Genomic DNA, 21567 nt, shown 5'->3' with positions numbered 1-21567 from the left:
AGAGCCTTCTCTGTGGGGGCACCTACTCTTTGGAACAAAATACCCCCTGGAATACGAATAATCCCAGATCTTCGCACTTTCCGACGTGCCCTGAAGACCTTTCTGTTTCAACAAGCAGGGCTGGCATAAACATCTAAATTCTATGCCAAGGTCTCAGCAGATACACCAAGTTGACTCAATTTATTATTTACTGTTTATATATATATATATATTATATGTATATGAAAACTTATTCTGTTCACCGCCCTGAGTCCTTCAGGAGAAGGGCGGTATAGAAATTCAATTAATAATAATAATAATAATAATAATAATAATAATAATAATAATAATAATAATAATAATCTTAGCCACTGAGCCATCGCATCCCAATGACCCTCTAAAAGGATGCAAATGACCAGCTGGCTGCAAGGAATATCAATCCTTCCATTCCCCCACCATCTAGTCAGAACTGAGGAAGCTTCTTGGATGAGAAGCGAAACGTCTTCAAAAGAAAAAAACCAGAAAGTCCAGTTGCCTCCTGAAAAAGCACTTTGGGGACATTCTTTTACAAGCGGAATGGAGGCCCCGATTAGGCCAGGGAGATGCCAGATTTCCTTCATACGTCTTCCAAAACAGGGATCTCTAACCTTGGCAACTTTAAGACTTGTGGACTTCAACTCCCAGAATTCCTCAGCCAGCAAAGCTGGCTGAGGAATTCTGGGAGTTGAAATTCACAAGTCTTAAAGTTGCTAAGGTTGGAGACCCCTGTTCCAAAGCACATGGAACATGAACATTTTAAATGTTTAATTGGTTTGTATTTTTAATTTTGGGCCAAATTTATATATATTTATATATATATTTTAATTGTTTTTAATATTTGTATTTCATGTTTTTTAATTCTGGCTGTACACCGCCCTGAGTCCTCAGGGAGAAGGGCGGTATATAAATTTAAAAATAAAATAAAATAAAAATAAATGATGGTATTACAGGTAATCCTTGGCTTACTTCATTTAGGGACCATTCGCAGTTCTAACAGCACTGGAAAAAAAGTGATTTAATGACCGTATTTCACATTTATGACCTTTGCAGCATCCCCCACAGTCATGTGATGAAAATTCAGACACTTGGCAACTGGCATGGACTTACGACAGCTGCAGTGTCCCGAGGTCACGATTCCCTTTTGCGACCTTCGGACAAGCCGAATCCGTGGGGAAGCCAGATTCGCTTAACAGCCGGGTTACTCGCCTTAACGACTGCAGGGGGTTCTCTTAGCAAACGGTGGCAAGAAAGGTCATAAAATGGGGCAAAACTCACTTAACAACCGTCTCGCTTAGCAAGGGAAAATTTGGGGCTCAATTATGGTTGTACATCGAGGATTAAACGAACGCTGATTTTGCAGCCTTATTCAATTCTGGCATAAAAGTACTGAAATATCAGAGCTACAAAATTTGGCACTCCCTGGTTTTCAAAAACAGGCCTTTTTCATTGGGAGGGTGCCCTAAGACAAGCAAAAAGAATGATTTCTAACTTTTTTTTTAATTTTCCTTTTTCCTGGGTAGGGCAATAGATTAGGATCACTGCCTTAAAGAACCGCCTCGCTGACCCACAGGATCAAAGCGGGGAAGCTAAGATCATACGGTTGCATTACTTTTAAAAACTCTTTGTTATAATGGAGGATAAACCCCCAGGGGAAAAAGGCTGCCTTGATTTACGAGATGAAAGGACGACAGCCAGCAATTAAAAGGGAAGGAAGTGGGAGGGAGAAGCCGACATGGAGGGCTCTGCTAAAAGCGATGAAGATAAGCCAACATTCTGGTTCTGTATTTCTTCAATCTTGATAACTTAAAGATGGGTGGACTTCAACTCCCAGAATCCTCCCCCCCACCCACAGCCAGAATGCTTTCAGATGGGTGGAATTCAACTCCCAGAATTCCCATACAGCATGCTTTCACAGAATAACAGAGTTGGAAGGGGCCTTGGAGATCTTCTAGTCCAACCCCCTGCTCAAGGAGGAGACCCTGTACCTGTGATGGCGAACCAATGGCACACGTGCCACAGCTGGCACGCGGAGCCATATTGGTAGGCATGCAAGATCAGCTCCAGTATGCATGTGTGTGCCGGCCAGCTGATTTTTGGACCTTCTAGGCCACCAGAAAGTAGGGAAACAGGCTGTTTCCTGCCTCCAGAGGGCCTGGGGTTTTTTTTTTGTTCTCCCCAGGCTCCAGAGCCTCTCTAGGAGCCTGGGGAAGGCGAAAACAGCCTTCCCCACCCCCGAGGCCGGAAACAGCCCATTTGCCAACTTCTGGTGGGACAGGAATTCGGCAAACGGGCTGTTTTCAGCCTCCGGAGGGCCTTCGAGGGGATGGGGAAGGCCGTTTTCGCCCTCCCCAGGCTCCTAGAGAAGCTCTGGAGCCTGGGGAGAGCAAAAAATGGGCCTACCAGGCCCACCATGCCAAAAGCAATGGTCACGCGGGAGTTTTGCGTTTGCATGCCCAGGGGGCGAGGCGCATGCCCGGGGGGGCACACATGCGCATGACCCCCCCATCACTACGGTCCCCCCACTTTTGGCACATGATGGCAAAAAAGTTAGCCATCACTGCCCTATACCATTCCAGACAAATGGTTGTCCAATCTCTTCTTTAAAAGCTCCAGTTTTGGTGCTTTCACAACTTCTGAAGGCAAGTCATTCCACTAATTAATTGTTCTAACTGTCAGGAAATTTCTCCTCGGTTCCAGGTTGCTTCTCTCCTTTATTAATTTCCATCCATTCCTTTTTCTTCTGCCCTCAGGTGCTTTGGAGAATAGCTTGTCTCCCTCTTCTTTGTGGCAGCCCCTGAGATACTGGAACACTGCTATCATGTCCTTTTTTATTATTATTATTTATATGCCGTCCTTCTCCGGAGACTCAGGGCAGCTTACAATGCGTTAAGCAATAGCCTTCATCCTTTTGTATATTTATACAAAGTCAGCTTATTGCCCCCACAAACTGGGTCCTCAATTTACCTACCTTTGAAAGGATGGAAGGCTGAGTCAACCCAGAGCCTGGTGAGATTTGAACTTACAGTAATTGCAGACCGCTGGTGTTAATCACAATGCTATCAGTCTGCTGAGCTATCCAGGCCCTTCTCTTCCTTATATTAGACATACTCAATTCCTGCAACTGTTCTTCATAGGTTTTATCTTCCCATCCCCTAATCATCCACCCATTAAGATGGGTGGACGTCCACTCCCAGAATCCCCCAGCCATACCCACCCGTCTTAAAAGTTACCAGGGTTAAGAAACATTGCTATAATTTCACTTCTGCCTTGCATGAAAACCACTTGTAGCACCAACATGGTACAATGGGCAAACAAAAGGAAGCAGAAAATCCATTGACTTTGACTTACCAAATTAAAATCCCAGTGCGATCCAGGAGTTAGAAACGTGAACGAACTTCCTCGCCGCAAAGGGTACCTGCGGGCAGAAAAGGGTTTTTTTTTCCTGTTTATTTACATATGGTTGATGCTAGCAGGAGGATATATATATTATTCCAAAAACCAGAAAGAGAAGGCGCATCAAAAGTGCTAGGGTTTTGAAAGAAAAGGAAGCATCTGTTTTACATCTTAGGGCACCAAAGTTTTTCCCAAATTGGAAGATGGGCAGAGACCTGGCCCAGAGAATTGCCATGAGTCAGATACGACTTAATGGATATCATTATCATCATCATCATTGGGTCTGTCTAGTTGAATGAAAAGAAGGATGGGGGATGACATGATATCAGTCTTCCAATATCTCAGGGGCTGCCCCAAAGAAGAGGGAGTCAAACTATTCTCCAAAGCACCTGAGGGCAGGACAAGAAGCAACGGGTGGAAACTCATCAAGGAGAGAAGCAACTTAGAACTAAGGAGAAATTTCCTGACAGTTGGAACAATTAACCAATGGAACAACTTGCCTCCAGAAGTTGTGAATGCTCCAACACTGGAAGTTTATAAGAAGAGATTGGACAACCATTTGTCTGAAATGATGTAGGGTCTCATTCTTGAGCAGGGGGTTGGACTAGAAGACCTCCAAGGTCCCTTCCAACTCTGTTATTATATTCTATCATCATCATCATCAGGTCCAAAGTGCAGCAGTGATGACACTTCTATACACCTTCCCAGATTGCACTGGTTACACCAGGGAGGTTCTGGTGGGCACAATTCAAGGTGCTAGTTGTTTGTAAACTCTTGGTGAGATTGGAGCTGGCTATTTGCAGGGCTGCCTCGTCCCAATGCTTCCCATCCATGTATTAAAATCTAACAGGGTTATTGCAGGCTCTGAGCTCCACTGATTCAACAATGCCCTGTGGTGGCCCACAGAAGGTGTGCCAGCCCTGTGGCCATGATCCTACTTTAATTCAGGAAGGAACAAGGCTCTGAGCAAGGTTTACGTGTGGTCCCACATTAAGTGCCAGCAGTGGTGGGAGGCATCTAATTTATCCCGCCCAGAAGCTTTTTAAAATGGTTCCAATTCTTTGCAAGCTGCCCCGAGTCACTCATTGAGTGGGTGGCATTAAAGATGAAATAATTAAACAGATAAATGCTGTCAATTCCATCGGTCTTAATAATTAAGGCGGCTGCTGAGGAAGCTTTAAAAATGACCTCAAATGACTTTAAAGTAGGCCTACAAAAGTGCCTGAAATTTATTGTGCATCGCTGGAAGGTTTGATTCAGACAGTCCTCGACTTACAACCACAATTGAGCCCAGAATATAGTGAGACATTTGTCAAGTGAGTTTTTGCCCCGTCTTAACGACTTTTCTTGCCACTTGGGTTGAGTGAATCGCTGCCGTTGTTAAATGAGCCACACGGTTGTTAAGTGAATTGGGCTTCCCCGTGGATTTTGCTTGTCGGAAGGTCGCCAAAGGGGGATCACATGACCCCGGAGACTCTGTGGCTGTCATAAATATGAGACAGTTGTCAAATATCCGAATGTTAAATCACGTGACCCTTGGGGATGCTGCAACGGCCATAAGTATGAAAAACGGTCTTAAGTCACTTTTTTGAGTTTTTAATGTTTTTAACGTTTTTAATTTTTAATTTATTTTTTTTTTATAATGATTTTTTAAAATGTACTGTGAGCCGCCCTGAGTCTTCGGAGAGGGGCGGCATATGAATTGAATTAACTAAATTAATTAAATTAAATTAAATTAAATTAAATGTTTCAGCATTGTTGTGACTCTGAACCAAGGTGGATAAAAATCAATGATTTTTTTTAAAAAACCAAAAAAATCGGATTTTTTTGATTTAAATCAGATTTTTTTGATTTTTATCGAATTTATTTTAATAAAAAACTGTTGGGGTAAAAATCTATCGTAAGATAGTTTTCTATTTAAGATACATAAATAATTTAGTTTATTCAGCATGAAATGGAGCTTAGTTATGTAGCAGGAGGCTGTATATTCTGCAACACTGGGACTATCGGTGAGTCAACAGCGGGTCAGAGGAGTAGCCGAGATGACAGTTGCTCTTTAAAAATTATGATTTAAATCGAGTTGATTTAAATCAACTCGATTTAAATCAAATCCACCCTGCTCTGAACCAGAGGTCTCCAAACTTGGCAGCTTTAAGACTTGTGGACTTCAACTCCCAGAATTCTCCAGTCCACAAGTCTTAAAGCTGCCAAGTTTGGAGACCTCTGCTCTGAACGGTCACTAAAGGAATTGTTTTAAGTCAAGGACTGCCTGTGTTTTTAATTTCGTGGCACTAGCCCTTTGCAAGCTGCTCAGAGCCTCTGGAAAAGAAGCAAATGGGGAAAAAAATCAATAAACCATTTTTTCCCCTTCTGTTTGGAATCTTACACTAAATTACATGCCTGACTGAGAAGGTCCTATATAAAGGTAGACCTCGACATACGACCAATTGCTTAACAACTGTTCAAAGTTCTGACAGACCTACCTCAGGGATAATTACAGCAATTAACTCACAAATCTTTGTTCTGATCTCTCCAACCAAGGCCTTGAGCTTAGTTGCCTTATGCTGCCGATGCAGAGTAAAACTGAGACAGCTAATGATTCAGCAAAAGTCAATCAGAATAGAGCTGGAGGGGACCTTGGAGGTCTTCTAGTCCAACCCCCAGCTCAAGCAGGAGACCCTATGCCATTTCAGACAAATGGCTGTTCCATCTCTATTTAAAATCCTCCAGTGTTGGAGCACCCACAACTTCTGGTGGCAAGCAGTTCCACTGGTTGATTGTTCTCACTGTTCGGAAGTTTCTCCTTAATTCCAAGTTGCTTCTCTCCTTGATTAGTTTCCATCCGTGGTTTCTTGTCCTGCCTTCTGGTGCTTTGGAGAATAAGTTGACCCCCTTTTCTTTGGGGCAGCCCCTCAAATGCTGGAAGACTGCTATCATGCCCCCCCCCCAACCCCCAATCCTTCTTCTCTCTAGACTCGCCGTAAGCCTCTTAGGAAAATTAGAAATTCCAAAATATTTACTTGAGGAAGACTGAACAATGGCACGGCTTCCTTTAGGGGAGAAAGTGAAACCAGTTTGGGATTTAACAGGAAGATCCCGAGCGCCTCTGGGGGACCCCATCAGTAAACGTCTATTATGGGTTGTCTTTCTACAACCCAGCTGTTGAAGCCATCAATCTCCACGGTTGCCTACTTCAAAGACTTAGAAAGGGGGTGGATAGAAAACTGGATCCTTTAAAAACTTTCCTCCTTTATTCTTTTTTTTTTTCCCCCCCAGTCTTTAGTTCACGGGTTTAAAGGTCCAGCTGTGGAGCAGACAGAGAGTTTCTGCCGCTGATCCAAGTCCAGCTGCAGGGAAGTCGCTTTCTTAACAAAATTTGCTCGTTTCTAATCAGAAAGGAACAGCTCTCTGGCAGGTTCAAAGGACAGGTGGCTGCATTCGTAGAACCTAATAAATCACGCTTAACCAAATGGATGTATTCACGGGGCATGTACATGTAGAGTAACTGAGCAGTTAAACTGTATTATAGCTTAAGCATCACATAACAGGCTAAAAAAAAAAAAAACGTGCTAAATCACAAACCAACCAGCCTCATTTGAGTTAGAGTCAGGGGTGAAATGCTCCCGGTTCGGACCGGATCACCCAATCCGGTAGCGATGGAGGCGGGTGGTTTGGAGAACCGGTAGCAAAAATCCCTGTGCCCCCCCCCCACCATGCCCAGCTGAGCCGCACGATCATCAGAGGCTTTTTTTCTTTTTTTACTTTTAAAAGCATTTTTTCTACCACCTCTTCCGACCAAAAAATGCTTTTAAAAGTTAAAAAAAAAGCCTCTGAGGATCGCGCGGCTCAGCTGGGATCGTCAGAGACTTTTCAAAGCAATTTTTTTACCACCTCTTCGGCCAAGAGGTTGCAGAAAACAATGCTTTGAAAAGCCTCTGACGATCCCAGCTGAGTTGCCTGATCGGCAGAGAGGCTTTTCAAAGCATTAGAAAAAATGCTTTGAAAAGCTAAAAAAAAAAAAAAAAAAAGTTGGCCACACCCACCTAGTCACATTACGCCCCCCCCAACCAAGCCACGCCCACAGAACCCGTAATAACAAATTTTACATTTCACCCCTGGTTAGAGTAAAACACTTTGCAAGCCTGGTGAATCTGAGAGTTATGACAAAAACTTCTGGCTGCTTTCTCAGTACATGAAAACGGATGATTAAGAATATCTCGACTTAACAACAGTTTGCTTAGTGACCGTTCGAAGTTACAACGGGGCTGAAAAAGGGGGACTTAGGACCGTTTTTCACAGTTATGACCTTTCCAGCATATCCCTGTTGATCACGTGATCAAAATTCAGAATGCTTGGCAACAGGTTCATACTTATGACCGTTGCTGTGTACCAAGATCCCCTTTTGCGACCTTCTGACAAGAAAGGTTAAGGGGGAAGCCAAATTCGCTTAACAACCAGGTTTCTAACTTATCAACCGCAGTGATTCACTTAACAAATGAAAGCTTGATTGGTCATGAAAGGTTGTAAAATGGGGCGAAACTCACTTAACAAATGTCTCACTTAACAACCGAGGACTACCTGAATAGCCAATCAAGCTGAAGGTATAAAGCGCTATTTTCCGTTAAACTCCTAAGCTTTTCCCCTGTCTCTTCCATGTTCAAATTAGAAGTGGGGGACGGACGGACGGACAAGTTCTTCATTGCATAAACAAATTTACTGCAGGTAGTCCTCAACTTACGACCCCAAAAATCTCCTTTGCTAAGCAAGACAGTTAAGTGAGGTTTGCAACATTTTACGAACTTTCTTGTCACAGTTGTTAAATGAATTATTATTTAATAGAATAGAATAGAATAGAATAACGGAGTTGGAAGGGACCTTGGAGGTCTTCTAGTCCAACCCCCTGCCCAGACAGGAAACCCTACACCACTTCAGACAAATGGTTATCCAACCTCTTCTTAAAAATTTCCAGTGTTGGAGCATTCACAACTTCTGGAGGCAAGGAGTTCCACTTACTAATTGTTCTCACTGTCAGGAAATTTCTCCTTAGTTCTAAGTTGCTTCTCTCCTTGATGAGTTTCCATCCGTTGCTTCTTGTCCTGCCCTCGGGGGCTTTGGAGAATAGCTTGACTCCCTCTTCTTTGGGGCAGCCCCTGAGATATTGGAACACTGCTATCATGTCTCCCCTGGTCCTTCTTTCCATCAAACTAGACAGACCCAGTTCCTGCAACCGTTCTTCATATGTTTTAGCCTCCAGTCCCACTAATCCTCTTCTCTGTTGTTGCTCTTCTCTGCACTCTTTCCAGAGTCTCAGCGTCTTTTTTACACTTCTTCAGTTCTTCAGAACTGAACGAAAGGAGCTTCTCGGCTGAGAAGTGAAACGTTTTCAAAGACAAAACAAAAATCCAAGAAAGTCCAGTTGCTTTTTGGAAAAACCACTTTTGGGATAAACCTGACCTTTCCCCCCCCCCCCCCCCCAAGAAGCAACTGGACTTTCTGATTTTTCTTTGAAGATGTTTCGTCCGAGAAGCTTCTTCAGCTCTTCTTTTTTTTTCCAAACAGAAGCTTCTTTCGATGAGAAGCGAAACGTCTTCAAAGGAAAAACCAGAAAGTCCAGCTGCCTCTTGGAAGCACCTTTGGGACAGATCAGTGGTGGGTTCCTCCCGGTTCGGTCCGGTTCGGCCGAGCCGGTAGCGGTGACGATATGACGTCACCGAACCGGTTCTCCCCCCCCGCCCTCCCCACATTATTCTTACCTTTTATTTGGTCCCACCCCCAATCTATTGCTGCCTCCTGAGTCCCAGCTGATGACTAGAGGAAAAAAAAACTGTTTAAACTCTTGCCGCGGGGCTTCCAAGGGCCGCCCTACAGCTGATCAGTGTTAAAAGAAAACAAATGGGTCGGGTCGTAAGTGCGAGGACTGGTCGTAAGTGCGAGGACCTTCCAGAAATGACTCTGACCAGCTAGCCACGCCCGCCTGGTCACATGACCTCCAAGCCACACCCACAAAATAAGCCACGCCCACAGAACCGGTAGTAAAAAAAATTTACTGGGACAGATGACTTGAGAATCTCCATAGACATTGAGCGATACACCTGACCTGGATAAATCTCCATGGCCACCTCGCCACTGTGGCTCCTTGCACGCCTCTGTGTCATTTAATGGTTTCTGCTTCTAATCATTTCTTTCTTCGTCACCCAGCAAAAGATCAGGTTGAAAAATGCAATGCTGCTGAACCAGACATCAGCGAATCCCGCTCGGGGAATTGGAAATGGCGCATTCCGTGCCTTTGAATAGCCGAGGATATTTGCCCCTTGAGATTGGAGGCTGCCCGGTCTGGCCAGAGCATCTCGATGTGATGGTTATGCCATCTGGTTAACTCTTTTTTTTTTTTTCCCCTCCCTAATTTCTACTTTCCCTCTCTAAAGATGCTTTGACAGCAAGTTCCTTTGAGCTGGCTGGCATCCCGGCTTGTTTGTTTAACTTCTCCACTCTCTCCCCTTCGGAGTTAAATCTTGCACCAAGGGAGCCCAGACGAGCAGGAAAAACCGGAATGCTTGCCAGTAGACAAATTTATCGGATTCGGGCTGGTATGTCTGCTCAAAGTGAAGTTTTGCTGCCCTTGGGAGTCCTTGGTTTACGACCGCTCGGTTAGCGACTGCTGGAAGTTACGACGGCAGCCAAGAAAGTGACATACGACCCTTTTTCCGCATTTACAATCGTTGCAGCTTCCCTATGGTTATGTGATGAAACTTCAAATGATTGGCAAGTGGCCGATTCTTTGAATTTTGGTTTATGATTGTTGCGGTATTGCCAATGTCCCCTCTTGCGACCTTCGGACAAGCAAAAGCCTTTTAAACAGGTTTTTATTCGTTTATAAGATAGCATACAAAGACGATACAAAAGTAAATAGTAGGGAAAATAGGGAAGGGGAAAGGGAAGGGAAAGAAAAAGGGGGAAAAAAAAGGCATTGACGTTCGACTCCCTTTGGTGCAGTAGAATTAAGGCACCAAAATCAAACCTCCACTTTTTACTTTTCCATAATAGTATAAACGAGCCACTTCTATAACAAGAAGTCTATCTAATTGGTAAAACTGTCCTGATTTTATGGTGGGTTTTTAAAATTTGATATTGGTTTTAATTGGAATGTTTTAAATTATGGGCCAAACTTTATTTAATTATTTTAAATCTATTTTAACTTTTGTGTACAAATGTTTTACTTTGGCTGTTCACCGCCCTGAGTCCGAAAGGAGAAGGGCGGTATAGAAATCTGAAAAATAAAATAAAATAAATAAAATAAAACCCAAAATCAAAGTTTCATTTTTCCTCCCACCTCGAGCACAAAGTCCAGAAGCGGTTTCCAAGTAGAAACTGACAAGCGAAGACAAGGGGGGAAAGCCAGATTCACTTAACAACTGTTGTCACTAATAGCGGCAATGATTCACTTAATGACTGCGGCAAGAAAGATTGTAAAATCAAGGCACACTTAGTTACTCATCCCTTTGGCGGGATTATGCTTAAGAATCACTGTTTCCTTTATCGTGTAGGCTGTAGGGACTTATAAATCGTTTTTCTGTTTTTCTTTTTACGGTTTGTAAGTGGCCCAGAGTATCGGGGAGATGGGGCGGCATAAAAATGTAATAAACAATTGTAATCATGTAGTTTTAACTCCATCAAACATCAATACGCTCCTTGAGAAGAACTCGGCCGGGGGGATCAAAATGCAAAATCCAGTCTAAAGTTTTGGCTGACTACGTGACAAATTATATAAGAATCAAAGCTGCAGATTAAAGTTGTCTTTTGTTACTGATCTCTTCCTGATCCTATACCCAGTTAGGATCTGCCTGGTTGTGCAGAATTCAATTTTGCTGGGCCAAACTTCGTCATTCGGTTGCTTTTGTTTCAGCGTGCTATTTCTTATCCCATGAACTCAAAATGCTATTTAAGTTACAGCAGCTGTCTGAAATAGTTAGCAGATGCTGTACTGAGGAGTCGGTTAAATTTGACGACCTCTTTTTTTTTAAAGTCTATAATGATTTAGTTTAAACAATAGAGGTCTAATTCACAGGCCAAGGCTGGGTTTAAATATCGCTCTCAGCTAAAGTGTGTTTTAGATTTTGCTCGGCCTTGTTGTGTAAATCTAGCCCTTGCAATTTGTAAAACACGGCTTACAGTTTAGTAGGATCTGCAAATTCAGCCGGTTGCGTTTATTTTCAACAGGCCACCATTGCAGCCATAAAAATTGAGTTAGTGTGGTTTACCATTTCTAAATGTGGCACGCTTGGAAGAGCATACCAAGGTATCTCCTGCGGGATTGGACACCAGAAGGGATGCTTTAGTTGTGCAAGATTTGTACTTGTAAAAAATGGAGGGAGGAGAACAGGGAGAATAGCCGCAGAACCTGCCCCCCCAAAAGGCAGAATAATCTCCAAATGTCCCCTCAGTTACAGATCAGTTACAGATTAACAGAGTTGGAAGGGACCTTGTAGGTCATCTAGTCCAACCCTCCGCCCAAGCAGGAGACCCTACGCCATTTCTGACCGATGGCAGTCCAGTCTCTTCTTGAAAGCCTCCAGGGATGAAGCTCCCACCACTTTCGAAGGCAACTTCTGTTCCATTGGTGGATTCTTCTCACTGTCAGAAAGTTCCTCCTTATTTCCAGATTAAATCTCTCCTTGGTCAGTTTCCATCCATTCTTCCTTGTCTGGCCTTCAGGTGCTTTGGAGAATAGCTTGACCCCCTTCCTCCTCTCTGTGGCAGCCCCTCAAATATTGGAAGATGCTCTCCTGTCTCCCCTGGTCCTTCTCTCCTCTAGACTAGCCAGGCCCAGTTCCTGCAACCGTTCATTGTATGTTTCAGCCTCCAGTCCCCTAATCATCCTGGTTGCTCTTCTCTGCACTCTTTCCAGAGTCTCAACATCTTTTTTTTAATAGTGTGGGGACCAAAACTGGATGTAGTACTCTAGGTGTGGTCTTACTAAGGCTTTGTAGAGTGGTATTAGCACCTCACTTGATCTTGATTGTATCACTTAACTGTGGCAAGAAAGGTTGTAATTTTTAATAACATTATTGCAAGGACACTGTGATGGTCATAAGTGCGAGGACTGGTCCTAAGTCACTTTATTTCAGTTCTGGTATACAGGTGGTCCTTCGCTTACGACCACAATTGAGCCCAACATATCTGTCGCTAAACAAGACTTGTTAAGTGAGTTTTGCCCCATTTTATGACCTTTCTTGCCACGGTTGTTAAGTGAATGACTGCCGTTGATCAGGGAGTAACCTGAAGTGAATCCGGCTTCCCCATGGACTTTGCTTGTCAGACGGTCGCAAAAGGGGACCACGTCACCCCAGGGGACACTACAACCATCATAACTATGAATCAGTTGCCAAGCGTCTGAATTTGGATGCTGTGACCCTCGAGATGTTCCAACGATGGTGAGTGTGAAAAACACTCACAAGTCACCTTTTTATTCTAACAAACAAACAAATAAATATTTTATATGAAGATTAAGGCCGCGGTCTCCTAAGAACAGAAGGTGTCCCGAAATTACCACCCTCCAAGGATTCCAAAGAAGTTGAATAGAGAGCGTGTCCATCATAAAGTAGCTAATGGGGCCCTTTACTCAGAATATAAAGCCGGGTTTATTTCAAATATGATTTGTTGAACAAACCGTAAGACTCGGTTAATATAACACTACTAAGCTAAAATGAAGCAACCCAGCTGGCTGCCTGAATACGTTGCACTATTAATCTAGAGACGCTGTGTTTTTCCCATTATAAAAGAAAAAAGAAAAACTTTACGGTAATCTCATGAGTTATTGCCCGGGTCTCAAACCCAAATCTTCTCCTGCTAATAGTTTATCCAGAAAGTTGCAGAGCTTAATGTGACAGCCGTTTTAACTTCGCACCCGGCGTTATCCAAAATAAATGTTTCAGACCGGACAGGAATTCTCCAGTTCCTTCCTCTTCGCCGACCGACCGATGTTGTTCTCTCCAGTTTAAAAGGCTAGAGTTTCAATCATGTTGGTTGTTATGTTAAAGTGATTTGGAATAATGCTTTTCGCAGGCGGCAAGATGAGACCGGTGCCAATTTTTCAAGTTAAGACGAGGAAATAACCTTGACATGATGTAAATAGGGAATAGACATGGAATATAGACTGTTTTTATACAGCTCCCTGCTATTTGAGTGTTAAAAAATTAACCGCAAGCAAAGGAAGCCCTCGTCTTGCAACCACAACTGAGGCCCAAATTTCCGTTGCTAAGTGAGACATTGGTTAAGTGAACTTTGTCCCGTTTTACGACCTTCCTGGCCACAGTTGTTAAGTGAACCGTTGCAGTGGTTAAGTTAGTAACACTGTTGTGGCCCATCAGCGGCCTGTGCAGATTGTAGCTGATTCTGACAGCGAGGAGGCTGGTGTGGTGCTGCGCCAGCAGCCTGTGCAGCTGGCACACGAGTCAGACAGTGAGGAGGCTGGAGAAGATGTGGTGCCAGAGGCGGGGATTCAGCCGGGGCCTTCAGAACCTCCAGAAGCTCCTTTAAGTGAAGAGGACGAAGAGGAGGAGCCTCTTCTCAATGCATGGGTGCGCAGAGCTGCCAAAAGGCAGGAGTGGCTCCTCAGGAGGAGGTCTCCTGGAGAGAAAGGCTTGGGGCTAATTGGCCACTCCCTTAGCCTATTTAAGGAGGAACTCCGACTGAAGCAATTTGCAGGGAACAACTTCGTCCACTCTCCTTCGCATCTTGATCTTAGTTCTCTGCAAATTGCTTCTGGGCTTTCTGCCAACCATAGTAAGATTACTATTATTTATTCTTTGGATTCTTGTAGGCTGTTAAGAAAGTGAATTAACAGCCTTTGTTTGAAAAAGACTGATTTAATTTAGCAAACTAAGGTTTGTACAGACTTTGTGTGTGCTGCGTTCTTTGGGGTCCGTCGCTGGGGCAGAACACACTGTTGTTAGTGAATCTGGCTTGCTCATTGACTTGGCTTGGCAGGTCGCAATAGGGGATCACGTGACCTTGGGGACACTGCAACCGTCATAAATAGGAGTCAGTTGCCAAACATCCGGATTTTGATCACCTGACCACGGGGATGCTGCAATGGTTGTAAGTGGGAAAAACTGTCATAAGTCCCTTTTTTATTGCTGTTGGAACTTCAGTCACTAAATGAATGGTTATAAGTCAAGGACTACCTTTGTAAAGTAATAAAAGCAGAACAAAAATACAATAAATAAAAATATACCCAAAATTGCACAGTATAGAATAGAATAACAGAGTTGGAAGGGACCTGGGAGGTCTTCTAGTCCAACCCCCTACTTAGGCAGGAAACCCTACACCACTTCTGACAAATGGTTATCCAACTATGACCCCCCTAGGGATCTGACAACAGCCAATAGAATATTAAAGGACATGTTCTTGCACAGGAACAGGGAGCTCAACTACAAAGCCCAGAGAAGGTATAAAAAAACCCCCACCCACTTCCAACTCCATTTTGTCAGCTGCGCCAGAATCACAGGTGCTTCTGCTTCACCGTTAAACCATCTTTCCAATCAGCCTCCATGTCTCCAGTGTCTTTCTCCCGGCTTGGAACTGAACCCAGATGGACATTTCTTTCAACAGAATGAACCTCGCGGGGACGGTGTAGGAAAACATTTCTCAAAATGAACCGGGATCAGATTGGATCCTGGATGGGTTCTCTTTGTCCCGCTTGAAGGGGGGAAAAAGCAAGAGCAGGGAGCAAATCCGAGAAAAGGATGACCTTGTTTATTAGCCCGGAGTAACGTGGCCGATGGGAGGCGTCCGAGTTGTGATTTGCCGTGCTTTTCGCACTTCGTTACGCCCCCCCCCCCAACCGCAAAATGTCCCCTTGGATTCTCCATTATCACCGGGCACCAGACTTCCTCCGTTGGAAAAGGCCCTTCCTCTCCCATTGTCTCTCCAATTTTCCTCCCCGTAGGAAACTTCTGGTCCGAGCCGAGATCCCTAGCAACCTTTCGTCTTTCTGATCCTAGCTCGGCTGAAAAGGAAATTATTTCGGATCGTATCAGAACCTTGCCAATATCTATGGAAACTTTACTAGCTTTGTAAAGCTATCCAGGCAGTCCTCGACTTACAACAGTTCGTTTAGGGACCGTTCGAGGTTACCATGGCGCTGAACAAAAAAGTGACTCGGGATCGTTTTTCACACGTACGACCGTCACGGCGTTCCCCCATGGGTCACGTGATTTACATTCGGATGCTCGACAACTGACTCACATTTATGACCGATGCAGCGTCCCGGGGTCACGTGATCCCCTTTTTTGCGACCTTCTGACAAGCAAAGTCAAGGGGGAGGCCAGATTTACTTAACAACCTTGCAACTAATTTCACACCTGCAGGGATTCACCTACCAACTGTGGCAAGTAACGTCATAAAAGCGAGGCAGAATTCATTTAACAACTGTCTTGTTTAGCCACGGAAATTTTGGGCTGGATTGTGGTCGCAAGTCGAGTACTACCTGTGGTCTCACGGGATGGAGATCGCAGGATTCAGGACTTCATATAGTCTGCCTTTCTACTATAGAAGAATATTATATATTATATATCAGTGGTGTCAAACTCGATTTCATTGAGGGCCGCATCAGGTTTGTGTTTGACCTCAGGTGGGCCAGGTTGGGCCAGCTCGACATCCGTTTTCGGCCGCGATGTCCTTCTGCAGCCTTCTGTCAGCCAAAATGGAGCTCAGAGTGTGGGGGGGGGGTTCCTATTTTGGCTGGCAGAGGCACTGCAGGCCGGTCCTTTGCTCTTTCCAGGGCGGTCCTGTGGGCCAGATCCGGCTCGTAGGCCTTGAGTTTGACACCCCTGTTATATATGTTCATGCTCTTTTATCTTTTGCACATCTATATGATCCCGTCAGACCTGCATAGAGCAGTGAACAATATCCAGCTATATAGACATTAAATGGTAAAGTGGTATAAGTTTTGCCGAACAGATATTACTGAACCTTGTAATTCAATGTTTCTCAACCTTGGAAGCTTGAAGATGGGTGGACTTCAACTCCCAGAATCCCCCAGCCAGCACTGCTGGCTGGGGGATTCTGGGAGTTGAAGTCCACCCATCTTCAAGCTACCAAGGTTGAGAAACACTGTTGTAATTGAAGACTGATATTTTGCCCCAAAGGTGCATTTTTTTCAAGAGGCAACTGGACTTCCTGGTTTTTCTTTGAAGACGTTTCGCTTTTCATCCCAGAAGCTTCCTCAGATCCGACCGTATGGTAGAGAATGGAAGGATTGATACTCCTTGCACACAGCTGGTCATTTGCATCCTTTTAGAGGGTCGTTGAGGCCACTTGGAAGTTTTATCTGTGTCCTCAGGGTCACCTGAGTGGTGCAAATGGGTTTAGAGCCTTCTTGGAATTGCAGAGTCTTTTTCTTCCACCATTTGCACCACTCGGGTGTCTCTGAGGACATGGACAAACCTCCACGTGGCCTCAACGCCCCTGTAAAAGGATGCAAATGACCAACTGTCTGCAAGGAGTATAAATCCTTTCACTCTCCAGAAGACGTTTCGCTTCTCATCCAAGAAGCTTCCTCAGCTCTGGCTGGATAGATGGTGGGGAATGGAAGGATTCTAACCCTTCTAATACTAATCCTTCCATTCCCCCGCACATCCAAGTCAGAGTCAAAGAGCCTTGGTAGTACAGTGGCTTAAGGCACCCTGTTATTAAGCTGGTTATTAAGACCAGCTGCCTGCAATTACTGCAGGTTCAAATCTCGCCAAGGCTCAAGGTTGACTCAGCCTTCCATCCTTTCTAAGGTAGGTAAAATGAGGACCCAGTTTGTGGGGGCAATAAGCTGACTTTGTATAAATATACAAAAGGATGAAGGCTATTGCTGAGCACATTGTAAGCCGCCCTGAGTCTCCGGAGAAGGGCGGCATATAAGTCAAATAAATAAGAAGCTTCCGGGATGAGGAGCGAAACGTCTTCAGAGAAAAACCAGAAAGTCCAGTTACCTGAACTTGAAAAAAAAAAGCATTTTTGAGACAACCATCCAAAGATCCAGCTCTTTCTAATCTGTATTTTACAACCTAAATCAGCACATTGAAAGAGGAGCTTGCTGATTCTGAAAATACTGTTGGAATAAGGATGCGATGTTACCCTAACAGGGGTGATGGAATTTATCATCCAGTTGAAGGATATTACAGAAGATGTTATATGGATTACAAGCAAAAAGTTTTTTTTTTCTTTTAGAATTTTATTTACATAAGGGAATATTCTTCTAGGGGAGTGGGCAGAAGAATAAAGATATTAAGAATAATTATGGTAATTTTGTAGGAAAGTGGGTGGAGATAGGATAGGTTACGGATTGTTTAGTTTAAAGAAAAGGGATATTATGTTTAGATCTGAATGTATGTAATGAAGGGGGGGAAGGAAATTAGTTGAACTGAATAAGTGTTAAATTAGGATTTATTGAATAGTTTTAGAGTGGAAGTATGCTTTGAAATGTTATATCGTATGGGGGGTAGTAAAAGGGTAGATCACGAGCGGAAATTGTTAAATTGGGAGATATAATAATATCATTATGTTAAATCAGGAGTTACCAGATATTGTTATAATAGAATGTCACTTTGAAATGCATATTACAGCATAGTATAAGGGGGGTATGATAATTTTATTAGAAAGAAAGGGTCAGTATATGGAGATGGAGTAAGTGGATAGCAAAGTATGATATAATCTGTTATGAATTTGGGTTTTATTATGAAGAAGTCAAAGGGGAAGGGGGGGTGAGGGGGGTTAGGGAGGAGGGGGGGAAAAAGGGGGAAAAATTTGTATTTGAAAAACTTTTTCAATAAAAAAAAAAAAGAAAAGAAAGAGGAGCTTGCTAGCCTCTAAGAACATCAGACAAATTGCAACACACACAGACACACACAGACACACACACACGGCTTCTATACAGTCCATCACGACGCTCACCCTGAGATTTCTCGTAGGTCCAAGTCCAACATGCGCCCTACCTACAGTCACTGTCTTATCAGGCAGGGCAGCTTATCTCTGGCTTCTTGATTTAAGCATTGTGAAAAGGAAGGTGGAGAAGGAGCAGCAAGAAAAACCCAGATCTCCTTATGCAAAACGTTGGCGATAAAACCGTCTTAATATGTGGCCGGCCTTCAAGATAAAAGCGAACTTTAATTCCAAAGCAGGAGAGGAAAAATGGGAACGGTCGGTCTGGCTGGGGAAAGTGCAGACTGTCCTGTGCTCATTTCAGCAGCCCGACGCACACCAGATTCTTTCCACTGCTTTTTTTTTTACTACCGACCCACAGCCCGATGGGTTTGATTCGGGGGCCTTTTTTTTTAAGGAAGCTCTCTTGGTACGTAAAATGAATTCCAGACTCAGTTTCCGGCCAGAGGAATGGGACAACTCACCACGATCAGTTGGCCAGCTCGCCATAGCCGGCTCGACCTGGCTAACTTGCCGGGAGCGACAGAAAAACTCAATCATTCAATTTCGTTATAGATGGTCCTCGGCGTACGACCACAACGGAGCCCAACGTTTCTGTGGTTAAGTGAGACATTTGTTACGTGCGTTTTGACCCGTTTTACGACCTTCCTTGCCATGGTTCTTTTAAGTGGATCGCTGCGGTTGACAAATTTGTTAGCGAGGTTGTGAAGGCCTCCCGGTTGAGTTTGCTGGCCAAAAGTTCGCAAAAGGGGATGACGTTGCCTCGAGACACAGAGCAGCGGTCATTAAGTATGAACCGGTTGCGAACCCAGACTGAATTTCGAGCCCATGGATCATGGCGATGCTTCAAAAATGGTCACCCTTAGGGGAGGGGAGGGAGGGAGGAGAGAAGGGAGGGGGAGGGGAGGGGAATTGAATGGAATGGAATAGGAATAGGAATAGGAATAGAGTTGGAAGGGACCTTGGAGGTCTTCTAGTCCAACCCCCTGCTTAGGCAGGAAACCCTACATCACTTCAGAAAAATGATTGTCCAATCTCTTCTTAAAAACTTCCAGTGTTGGAGCCTTCGCAACTTCTGGAGGCAAGTTGTTCCACTTATTAATTGTTCTGTCAGGAAATTTCTCCTTAGTTCTAGGTTGCTTCTCTCCTTGATTAGTTTCCACCCATTGCTTCTTGTCCTGCCCTCAGGTGCTTTGGAGAATAGCTTGACTCCCTCTTCTTTGGGGCAGCCCCTGAGATATTGGAGCACTGCTATCATGTCTCCCCTGGTCCTTCTCTTCATTAAACTAGACATGCCCAGTTCCTGCCACCGTTCTTCATATGTTTTAGCCTCCAGTTCCCTAATCCTCTTTGTTGCTCTTCTCTGCACTCTTTCCAGAGGCTCCACATCTTTTTTACATCGTGGCGACCAAAACTGGATGCCGGATTCCAAGTGTGGCCTTACCAAGGCCTTATAAAGTGGTATTAACACTTCATGTGATTCATATTATTCTCTGAGACCTCTCAATAGCATCTAGCATCACTCGTATTCCTTTGGATTCCCCGCCCAAGATGGAACGCAATCACCAACAAAGAATAAATGCGATAAATAAGGAAGGTCTTTGCAAATGATCTGAATCTGAAGAGCCCTGGTGGCTCAGCAGACTAAAGCATTGTGATTAACACCAGCTGCCTGCAATTACTGCAAGTTCAAATCTCACCAGGCTCAAGGTTGACTCAGCCTTCCATCCTTTCTAAGGTAGGTAAAATGAGGACCCAGATTGTGGGGGCAATAAGCTGACTTTGTATTTATTTATTTTATTTATTAATTTTATTTCTATACCGCCCTTCTCCCGAAGGACTTTTGTATAAAATATACAAAAGTATGAAAGCTATTGCTTAACGCATTGTAAGCCGCCCTGAGTCTCTGGAGAAGGGCGGCATATAAATCAAATTAAAAAAAAAAAAAACATCTTACTTTCAGGTGATATTCCAGGTATTTCCCTTTCTTAATGGCTTGCCACCCACTTAGAAGGTGGGCAAGGATCATCAGCAGGGCTGGGTCTGCTAAAAAGAAAAACCGTTTGCAACTGAAGATGATGGGACACTCCTTGAATGTGTGTGTGGCCAAGCTGCAGGACAGGAATAAGTCTTTCATTTTTTTACATCTTGGAGGTTGCACGGAATTAAAAGCCTGCCCTTGCTCATAAAAAAAGGACAGTATCTCTGGTTCTTTGGCAGTTGCCTTCCTGGGTCACGAATCTGTCTCCAAGCTTTTCTTATTATTATTTACATATTGAGCTGGAGAGGCGAAGCTGGATGTCAGCGTTTCAACGCTGGCCTAGAGAGCAGAGGAGAGCGAGAGATAAACTCTGAAACTTTTGCCTGCCAAATCCCTTTGAAGTCGGGTTGTCGTGGAAATGAGGGGAGGGGGCACATTCCTGGGAAATGACGAGAAAAGAAGTCTGAAGAATGACTTTTTTTTTTTTTTTTAATTTGATTTATATGCCGCCCTTCTCCGAAGACTCAGGGCGGCTTACAATGTGCTCAGCAATAGCCTTCATCCTTTTGTATATTTATACAAAGTCAGCTTATTGCCCCCACAAACTGGGTCCTCATTTCACCTACCTTAGAAAGGATGGAAGGCTGAGTCAACCTTGAGCCTTGGCGAGATTCGAACCCTGCAGTAATTGCAGGCAGCTGGTCTTAAGCAGCTTAATAACAGGGTGCCTTAAACCCCTGTAGTACCAAGGCTCTTATTTGGAAGATAGCCAATGAGAAGCAGAGATTTGGGGATCGGAAAGGGAGGGATTGGGGGGCAAAAGGTCAGTCTTGTCCACGTGGAGTCATGATCCAGTGGCTGTGCTCAATTAAAGAAAGATTTCCTTAAAGATTGGCAATTTGGAAATTCATTTAATTTTGAGATAGCATCGTAGTCTGACATCGAACTTAATTGCAGGCCTGCAGAGAGATCTGGAGTCAGTAAACAGATGTGTTGAAATATGGTTGTCTAATTTTATACCGGCTCTATTATTTATGAAGAAGAGGTCCTCGGTCCAATGTTGGCCCCAAAGTCTGGCACCTGGACATTTCTATGGAGGTACAGGGAAGTCCTTGATTTATAAATATTCGTTTAGTGACCGTTCGGAGTTGAAACAGCACTGACAAAGGTGGCTTACGGCCGTTTCCCACACTTAGGACTGCCGCAGCATCCCCGTGTCATGGGATCAAAATTCAGACACTTGG

The 21567-nt window shown here is 44.1% G+C and overlaps 1 protein-coding gene across 1 annotated transcript in view; it reads right to left on the bottom strand.

The window, feature by feature from the left end:
• NET1 (neuroepithelial cell transforming 1) overlaps nt 1-21567 on the bottom strand; it is a 94966-nt gene that overhangs the window by 61457 nt on the left and 11942 nt on the right. The window contains exon 2 of the mRNA XM_087874400.1: nt 3367-3433. Within this exon, the coding sequence (XP_087730526.1) occupies nt 3367-3433 (67 nt within the window). The remainder of the gene's footprint in view (nt 1-3366; nt 3434-21567) is intronic.

Source organism: Pantherophis guttatus, chromosome 7 (genome assembly GCF_059756535.1).
Source record: "Pantherophis guttatus breed Tessera chromosome 7, ASM5975653v1, whole genome shotgun sequence".
In the NCBI taxonomy this organism is placed as follows: Eukaryota; Metazoa; Chordata; class Lepidosauria; order Squamata; family Colubridae; genus Pantherophis; species Pantherophis guttatus.
The sequence above is the reverse complement of the archived record's forward strand: the minus strand, read 5'-3'. Positions and strand labels throughout refer to the sequence as shown.